The following is a 10,289-nucleotide window of genomic DNA, read 5'->3' as shown; positions in this document are numbered from 1 at the left end:
TGATTCATGACTTAGAAGTTCATTCTGGGGAAGGAAACTGCTTTAAAATTGTGCATGAAATGGAAAGAAACAGACATTTAGGGAAAGAGAGTTTTATTTTTAAGCTTCTATGAGGGTTTTTACAAACAGAGTAAAAAAAAAGCTTTTCAAAAGTAAGCAAGAATGTCATTTACCTTATACTATTGTAGGTATGTTTCTAAATCCAAAAGTTCCACTAAAATTGATCAGACTGGCCTCGCTGCTTGGAGGCAGGCAACTACTTCTGACAAGCTGTTTGGACTGCTGACGGGGAGGTGGGGTGCTGACTAGGAAAAGGAAAGTCTCTGCTCTAAAATTTGGTGCATGCCAAGTAGTGGGCAGTGAAATTTAGGACAGTGAAATCACACTCAGATGTGACTAGCAAACCATAATTGGAAATAAGTGACACTGAACTGTCCTATGTTGCTGGACTGAACCTACAAGGATGGGTCCCATAGAGCACAGAAAGGAGTGTTTCACAAAGACTCTTGAAGACACCCCAGGGAGATACTATTCTCTTATTATCTTTTAAAATCCAAGGTACAACTGATATTTTAAAAAGGGCAACTGCTTGATTTCCGATTTCTCAGCATGTAGGGAAAGCAATGAGCTCAGCAAATTATCCACTCACCCCCCAAAACTGGCCAGAGGGCCTAGGGCACTCTAAGCCTGAAATCATTTAAATTCAAATCATAAATCAGAACATTCCTCTTCTGAGACAAACTCCAGTACTTACTTTATTGGAATTTACTCAACATGTTATCCCTGGGATAAGCCATTTCTATGCTTTCTGAATGTCATTATAACATCTAGCATACTAAGCCACATTAAACCTTTTCTTGCCCGTGACAAATGGCTCTGGGAACAACTGGTGCTGGTGGGAAAAAACCCTCCAACAAGATAAAGAGGGTCCATTAACTGGAAATTAAACTGGAGGTTAAGTAAGGAGAGCTACTAATAAAATGGCCTGCTGTGGGGATAGAAGGAGATGGTTATGCTATTAAAAACTCCACAAACTTGCAAACAAATAGCTGAAATACTTTGGTATATAGAGCAGTACTTTCTTTTTAAAATGGTTTGGTTTACAGCACCAATGTGAAACTAGAGCCAAATTATTATTTTTTAAAAAAATTAAGAACCACTCTACAGGTAACTATATATATATATATGGTGACAATTTTGTTGTTTTTAAGAAGCTCCCCTTAAGCAGGATAAACAAAACAGGACTTCTCTCCAGACCTGATCCCAAAGTTCTCAGAGATAACCATTTCTCCAAACTTCACTGTGTGAGTGTACAAACCATCTCTAAAGAAGTGTGCATGCACACGAAAGCTCATACCAAGAACTAACTTAGTTGGTCTTTAAGGTGCTACTGGAAGGATTTTTTTTTGTTAAAACTAGGATGTGACAGAAACAAGTAATGTGAACTGTCTCTCCTAAGTCCCCTTCCTCTACCTACAGGCACACCCCATCAGTTCATGTCGCATGCCAGTTCCTATGCTACCATTCTGAAATATTGTGTTCTTGTATTTGGGCAAAATCTACTACAGCTACAGAGGAACAGTATTTTCTCTCTACTTGGGAATAAAACTCAATATTGACAGAGTGTCTACAAGTTTTCCAGCTCACCTCCTGGTCAATCTTCCTCTTTTACAGGGATATAAATTTTTGACTGTAACTCTTGTGAATCAGGTATTTGGAAAATAACCTAGAACAGCTTGATCTACATTAAGAAAAAAAAATTCTTAAAAGGTAACTGACTAGCATTTGTTCTACATTAAAATTCCGAAGCCAGCAGGCAAGCATAAATATTCAACTTATCAGCTTAATTATCATTTTAAAGCAAATTTCATGAATTCTTCAACACAGAGTTTGGTCAATCTGCATAATCATGATTCTCTTGATTTCCAGCCTCAGTCCTTCTTCCAATATTACCTATGAGCAACTTCACCGACTCTTAGCCTTATGATATTGAATCCTGGGAATTTTAAAGTTACATGATTCCAAGACTTCGCATGCCCAACCACAGCCCGAGCATTTCAAGTCTCTTAGAGAAGAATCAAGCACTGGAATTAATTTGGACTGTGGTCTGCAACCTGAAATTAAATCTGTTTGTGATGCTCCATTCCTCTACTTTGAGAAAACAGTCTACTCACCAAATACTATAAATGAAAAATACACCCTCCATAAGAAGTCAAAGAAAGGGAAGTTTTAAAAAATAAATTAAACACACACACACACACACAGTTCCCTGTGGGCAATAAATAAATGTGCACAAAAGTGTAGCTTTGATTACTTGGAACTAACATGAGGGAGGTTGGTTGAGCAAGCAAAGCTAAACTGCTGGCCGTCTGAAACCTTCTGACTGCTCACATGAGTACAGCATTGTCCTGGTGGATGTCCATGATACAAAGCTTCCAGATGTTTCCGTGACGCCGATTTCAGTATAACAGGTCAGCAAAGGAAGATACAGCATTGGAGAAGATGCAAATTGGCTACTAGTTCTATGGTGGCTGCAACTCAAGTCAATTTGGCTGCCACCACTCAGTAGCTCTGCTCTCAAACCCCTCTATGAAACTTTGGATCATGCCCTTTTTAATGAAAAGGCAGAAAAGCAAAAGTTTGGTGGCTACAAAAATAAAACAAAATACAAAAACAAAATCAAGCAGCCCCTAAAGCTTAAGGTGTTCAGGCAGTCCTGAATCAAGACAAGTGACCAAATTTACAAGTAATCCAAAGTTAAAGTCCCTTTCTGTATAAGATAGAAGTTACTTCTATTTACTTTAACATGCAAATTTATAATATATGGTATATAGAGAATATAGTGAAATGCTAATGTCTAGAATATAACCATCTACCCAGCTAGTCTCTGCCTTACCTTTGGCATGATTTTTTTTTTTTTACAGTTTTGTTTGTTTTAAAATCCCCCATTTGAATTGCATGCACCACACGCTGCACACCTGTGCCCCACCCACCCCAATATCCCCACACACTTTAAGAGCAGATGTCAGGCAGGCGATTGTAAACATTTAGCCATCCAGATTAAAAATAACATTAACAAAGATTTGTTCTAAATTAATACATTAAAAAAATAATTTAAAAAATGCAATAAAACTGCATTTTTTCCTCAATTTTTCTTGAAAAGACATCCCGTGTTTTTGAACGTTTGAAAAAACCTTTAACGTTTCCCAAACCTATCCCACCCCTGTATGCTCCCCCCACCATGGCAATCTAAATTATAACCTTCTTTTGAGAATGGAAAACACCCTTCCACATTTGAGATTTAGGCAATCTCCTGATAAGAGGTTATTCTTGCTTTCTCTTGAAGTAAAGGGAAGATGAACCGGGCTCTTCAAGAGGTCAATTGTTTTTGGGTGGTCTGCCATGTTTGAGAGCTTCAAGTCCAAAGGGAAATAGAATACTGTATCCAAACTCATTTCTTGAAAGGGACAAATGTGCAATTTTTTTAAGTGAACCCAGAAGCTTCCCGCTTCAAATGCTGAACAACAATCTAATAATTCTGAACCTCTGAAAATATTATGTTTTATAATCTACCCCCTCCCATTTTTTTTTAACACTTCGGCCATGTTCTCCATCAGGATAAATTTTCAGTTCACGAGAAATATTTTCAATTTTGAATTTTAACCTTAATTGACATTTGCATAACTTCTTTTTTTTTGTTTGTGATTTAGTTCTGGGACTTTACCAAGTCATTGTACTGTGTTTCATCTAATAGTCATTTTATAAATACTCAAGTACATACTTCACTATGTACTGAAGTACCTGCATGCAAACAGTCTAATTCCCTTGAAGACCCTTGCTGGTATCTTTTGCCTTGCTAAGACAAGAACACAAACGCAGACACCTGGAGAAATCTCTTGGTATCTCTTCTAGCTACTGCTCTGCTGTACATATGATGAAATGTGCAGGAAAAATCTCATACGTCACATTTCCAAACATGTAGGCAAATTTATTTCACAACTTTGTGGGAGGAGCACTTCTAAACCTTGACGTCTTGAGGCACTAGAGAAAGGAGAGCCAAAAGATTTATATATTTATTTAATGGCTGGAACAAGCTTCCAGATGGAAAGTTAAAACAGCGCAAGGCTGAAGTTACTTATTTTAAGCAACTTTTTTAAAAAAGGGCTCTTTTCTTAAATTCCAAGTTCACAAGATACGACACAAATGTTCAATAAATATCCACTAAAAAAATCAACGGACAAAATAGCTTTTCAGGAGTTACATTACAGGAGGCACTTATTCATAGGACCTGACAGTTCCATCACTTGGAATCTTAAACGGAATAAAGCTTTTAGGAGCAGCAAAGCAGATACCTACAAATTCTTAACACCAAGAGGAAACAAAACCCAAAAGCCATCTTTAAAGAGAAAAATCTCATCGTTGCAAAGCCAATCCCATTAGGGGCACCTGCTTTCCATCAGCACTAGAAAACCCAGTGCTCTAAGAACATTCTTGTACTCTCAACTATCTTCCAACCAATGCTTCTTGATTTAAGATTTCCAGGGCCTAGCCAGCCACTAAAGATTAGGGCTGTGGTGCACATCTAACCAATTCATGCTGGCAACTGCTTGCTAATAAAAAAGTTTTGAGAGGCTCTGTGCTCTAAAGCTAAACCATGGTTTTTAGGTCAAGCCAGAAGGTAGATCCACTGCTAATTCCACTTTTAGATATCAGCCACTTTGGAAAGGTACCAGTGCCAGTTGTCATACCATGTATCACCAGTTCTCTGCCAACTAGTATACTTCATTTGCTAAAGTACATTTCATAGAAGTCCAATGGAAGAACAGGTTGCAGAGCCAAAAGGAGGGCACACCCAGCTTTTAGGACAAGGCAATAAAATGGCTCCCATTAGACTGCTTCTACTAACCCTTTCTATTCATCTCTTTCCCACACCTTCTGTACTTCCCAGTACACTCCGCACATTAACTTGACATCCAATTTAAACACCACTTTCTTCTACACGCAGCCCAGTGCCGTTCTCAACTTGCACGTGCTGTTCTTCCACCTGGATCTCGAGTCCAACTTTTCACACTTCCAATATCTCCTCTGTTCCCTCACCTGCGCCAGCATTCTCTACCCAAGGTGCTTCACTTCCCCGACAAAACACGCCCAGACCTTTGATGACTACCAGCCTACTTTCCAAGATGAATTCTCTAAAGTAGTGATTAACTCCGCAATTGCTGGACTGTGCAAAAGCAAGCAGAAGGGTGAGGGCCTATCACTGAGAAAGACAGGCCACCCTGATCATCCGCGGAGAAGACTACTGCAACTGGTCCTACTGGTCACCAGGGCTTTAATTCTCCTATGAGTTTCTCATTATATCTTTCAGCCACTCTACCTTGTCCTCTGCTATAAAGGGTTTTAGCCTCTCCCCACTCCTTCTCTAGGCAGTTCAATATTTTGACAGTGTACTGCTCTTCTTGTCATCTTGTGGAAGATGCCCTAGAAAGCATGCTTTACTCTTCTCCAAACCATTTTTTGTGTGCAAGTGACATCTCAAATCTGCATCTTTATGGGATCATTCTTGTATCAATTTGAAGTTGGGAGGCCTGAACAATTCCTAACCAAAACACATTTCTGTGGCAAAATTATCTCCTGTGCCCTTCACCCCGACAGATGATATCTCCAAGTGGTCTTAATATGAGCTTTCTTGATATTTTGCTCAAGGGAAACACAAAACTGCATTTCTACTATGTTTGTCCTCTACCCAAAGAGCTTCCAATACGGCAAAAAGATCTTGTTATTGAAAATAACAAAGTCTTTTGCCTATGCGGAACCACCCATTTATTTAGTTTTTTGAAAAGCACGACTCAATATCTTGAAATCAAAACCATGTCTGGATGTACATTACTGACTCTCTAAATCCAAGTTTAGGAAGTCAGCAAACATCAGCCATGCATTCTCCCCCTTTACCCCACCCTGTGTTGGTGCAGAGATCCTGGCTAGTTTCAGCTGCAATTCCCCATTATGTCTGAATTGGCAAACTGTTATTTTACTAACCAGGATCAAACCATGGTTTATTATTACTGCTAGAGAACTGTAACAGTTCGGTTTACTATTTCAGATCCAATGGGAAACTGTAGTTTACTCTAACAAGATCAGATCACTAATGGGAAAGGTAAGTGTGTGAGTTTGTTGTTTGTTCCTGGTTCTCAAACTATGGTTTAAGCACACTATTTTCAAGCTACTTTCAAACTGTGGGATAATGTCTTTGGAAAACACTCAGATTTTCTTTAAATTCTGGAGAGTTTAGGAAGACATCATAGCCAAAGTTCACAGAAGAGGCTAAATAAACATCTTGCTGAAGCCTCCACAATACTAAAGGAATTCATCTTGGAGGCTAGGCATCTCTTAAACATGCACCGCAGTACCACCTTCTGTTTTTCATTAGACACCCATAGGTAAACTTCATTGCTTTTCCTACTCCACTTCCATAAAAACCATTAATATTCACTCACTGTTTGGACGCATCTTAAATCTGAAACTTGCTTTCTCTGCTCACTGCCCTTTAGTTTTCACCAGCTTTTCACTTCCAACTTTCTCTCATACAGCAAATGTCTTTTCATATAATACACTCCACCCATTTTCTTTTAGGCACAAAACCACCTACTCATAAAGCCTGTGTGCAAATGAAATTGCCTTCCTTCATATTCCGAAAATGCTGCCACATTAACAGTCACTACTGAGGTCAGCAGAATAACTGAACTTCCACACTGTGTTGTAACGATGTCCCAGTCACAAGGAATGAAGACCTCCACCCTCTCAGGAAATGAACTCTCCATGTCCTCCAAGCTCTTTGGTAACTTGCCTCATTTTGTTAGCAACTATCCACTCTAAAAATCTAATCAGTCACAGAAAACACCCACCTACTTCTTCACAAGTCAAGCAAGTGCACTGCCCCAATCTCAAAGGACCCTCTTGGTCTGGTCTGACTTTCTGGCAGGTTGCCCAGCACCCCCAAGCACTTTGTAGGACATGCCCAAACATGGATTATGCTGTAACTGCTCCTCCCTCCACTAATTCTGCCACTGAATGTACCTAATTTTGGCTCCCCTTGGAAACATAATACAATATAGGAGCTCCCCCTTGGAAACAGCCAGAATATAGATGGAATCATGTCTCAAGGAGTTGTACTAAGCAGACAGCCCAGCCTCATCAATGACCACAGGAGCATCTCCTTTTCAGGACATCCCAAGTACTGTTATGACTTTACTCTAAAACTTCTGTGTGCGTGTGTTGGGTTTATGAAGTTGATCTATACATCTAGTATAGTACAGCATCTGACAATGCAGTGCACTATCATAGCGCCTTTTTATGCCAGAGGCACAAGTAACCACACTAACCCAAATATCCATAGGATTGAGACAAGAGCTAAGATTATGGTACTCCAACCTTTGCTAGCAAGAGAAAGCAGGAATAAGCCTCACCTTCAGGTTAACAGTCAGAGCTTCAGGACTGTGCTTTAACCTCTGGACTACCTGAAATGCAATTGTTATTGGCAGAATTGACTCAAGAAGAAAACCAGGATTCATTCCCAAAGTCTCTGACCACCTCTCTTTCCCAAGGCTGATGGTGGCAATTGTTGCCCCTAAAGGTTTATATGACAACTTCAATGACCCAGAGACCTTGGTGCCTACAGCATGGCCCCAACACTTTGGGAATGCCTGTCAATTAGAGTTGACTGGAATTCTGTCCCTTCTGGCTTCTTATCCTGTTAAAAACACTAGCAGAAAAAAAGCTTTATTCTGAAAGAGTAGGATTGAGGAGGGTGCTCAGCCTTCATCCTCCAAGCCTTTTGGATAATTTAGAATCCCGCCTCTGGGATTTCATGAAGTCTGAGCATCTGGACAGTGCAGATTCTAGCCCATGATCTCCAAAGAGCAAACTCTGACCAATTCTCAACTGGAGATACACACTTGTGACCAGTTAAGAATCGAGTCAATTAAGTCCACAATAGGGCATAAATGTGTTACTATTTAAATATATTAAAGAATCCCTAAGACACAGCAGTAAGAATCATTTGGGCTGAATCTTTTTTTAAAAATGGCTTTCTTGATGCCAGGATTATCTTTTAAGTTCTGCTTTTCCTTTTCTTAAATACTGGAAGAAAATGAACAAGCATTTATCCTAGCACCAAACACACACTTTGGTAAATAAAACACCACTGACAAAACTTTGTTCACGCTCAAAATAAAAGATAGGAACCCCTGAGTTCAAAAAGAATTGAAGAGGGAAAAAATCACTTTAACTGAGCTACTCTTGGATGAGAATAATTCTCAAACCTACACTTTCCTGTCTCCCCAAGCCCTAAGAAAAAATGAAACCAAGACAACAGCAACAGCTAAGCTCAGAATCGAAAGCAGCAGACGACCCATCTACGTCCAGCCCCATTCCCCCTCAGCAAATACAATCCCAAAAACACAAACGAAAAAACGAAAAACAAAAACAGACATTAATAACGCAGGGATGGGTGAACGGGTGCAGCAGGCGGCCCGCAGCACCACAAGTCCAAACTTAATAAATAAGTGGTAAAAAAAATATCTTCTTTTTCCTTTTGTGTGTTTTGTGTCTGTTCACAGTGCGTGAGCAAGGGTCACTGTTGAGCCTCCAGACAAGGTGGAGAGAGACAAGCAGGGAGCAGCTGTCACTTCGTGGCAACTCCGGATGGCAGGCGCTCAATCACAGAAAGCACAGGCTGGAAAAGGCCTTGTATGCTTGGGCTGCCTGGTGCCAGAAATGCCAAAGGCTCTAGAACACACCCACATTCCAGAAAGACCAGACAGCCCCCCCATCTCTTCATGGCAATACTGAAGGAAAAGACAACATGGGCAAGGGTGATTTGAGCAGGTGAAGCAAACAATTCATGCCACTGAAGAGTTGCTGTTGTGAGGGCAGGTGTCTGTTGTGGTGCTCTCTCTTGCCCCACCTTGCAAGCTCTGTCTGCCAAGGGGTCCTTCCTTGGCACAATAGCCACTCTACATGGCTACCTGGTGAAGAATGGCAGGTGGTGCTGGCTAAGGATGCTACTCGTGCGGGGTGACTCTGTCTTAGCCATGACATCTTTGAACCAGGACGCCACATCCACTTCCAGTGTCTCATAACGCTTGATGAAGTTATGTTCCTGCAAAGGAACAGGCAAAACGAGATGGAAAATAAGCAAGGGAGTCACACCACCTGTGTTATTTCTACAGAGCTGCGAGCAACGGTTGTCAGCTATAGCTAAGCAACAAGGAGGATACACAACAGCAGCAAACACAAGCAGGGAAAAATCTGACCAAGTCAAATAAAAAAAATAAAAGAACTTTCCCTCTCTTTTAAAGAAACTATGTGGAGAAAAGAAAGGATGTCACTTTATTAATCTCAGCTTCCATGCCAGTTGGCACAAACTATTTCCAAGAAATGTTACTGGTTATTTCTAAACTTTAAGGGTTGCCAGAAGCACCCACTGTGGCCTTTTTCCAAGCCCTGGGGGATTTTTTAAAATATTCACAATGAAAGAGGTGTGACCAATACTCACAAGTAGCTTGTTGTACTTTGGTCTCTTCCTGTGATCTTTAGTAAGGCTAGAAATAACAGAAACACACATTCAAAACACAGGATCAAATTTGTTTTATGGAGCAACCAACACGGCATGTTTCCACTACATGATACATAATGAATCCTTGCAAACAGAGCTCATATTGACATAGGTCTACTCTAAGTTTCAAACTCTCTCAGCTAAACAGGATGAAGTCCATTATCCTTCCATACCAATAATCTTTCAGGGTCAACTTCCTATGCCCAGTATCCCACGGCAGTTTGCAACAATCTTACGTGAGGTTGTTTGATGGAATCCAGGAGTGGCAAGTTGGACACATAAGCTCAAAGTTAACTGGAACAAAACAATCACTATCAGAAGTAGATTTTCTGTTTGACCATTTGTGGAATTGTCAATGCCAGTTGCAAGGAGTGCAATTCATTTACAGCTGCAGATACAGCTGCCTAATTGTTGGAGTGAATGGAAACAAGGAAAGATGGGGAAATGTAACTAACTTACGACATGTTACTTTTTATTTCCATGGCAATGAAGGACTTCCTACACCTTTAGAATCGGTACATCAGACACAGAAAAGAGATAAGAGCCAGGAATGTGTAGACAAGAAGAGGTCATACACAAAGATGTGCTAGCCCAGAATTTAAGCACAGCTGTCATGGAGGCAGATATGGGATTTCCTTTCTAGGTGGAAATCACCAGCACAGGTTGAGTTCAG

At 40.3% G+C, this 10,289-nt stretch overlaps 1 protein-coding gene across 4 annotated transcripts in view; it reads right to left on the bottom strand.

Annotated features, from left to right (window-relative positions):
• Positions 1-76: 76 nt before the first annotated feature.
• Positions 77-10,289, bottom strand: part of MAP2K7 (mitogen-activated protein kinase kinase 7) — a 34,178-nt gene continuing 23,965 nt past the window's right edge. For all 4 annotated transcript variants that reach the window (XM_077924383.1, XM_028717324.2, XM_028717323.2 and 1 more), the window contains 2 exons: positions 9,557-9,602; positions 77-9,160 (listed from right to left, as the gene is read on the bottom strand). In XM_077924383.1, the coding sequence (XP_077780509.1) occupies positions 9,023-9,160; positions 9,557-9,602 (184 nt within the window). In that variant the 3' untranslated portion in view covers positions 77-9,022. The remainder of the gene's footprint in view (positions 9,161-9,556; positions 9,603-10,289) is intronic.

This window comes from Podarcis muralis, chromosome 2 (assembly GCF_964188315.1).
Source record: "Podarcis muralis chromosome 2, rPodMur119.hap1.1, whole genome shotgun sequence".
Taxonomy (NCBI): Eukaryota; Metazoa; Chordata; class Lepidosauria; order Squamata; family Lacertidae; genus Podarcis; species Podarcis muralis.
This window is presented reverse-complemented; position numbering and strand designations above follow the sequence as displayed.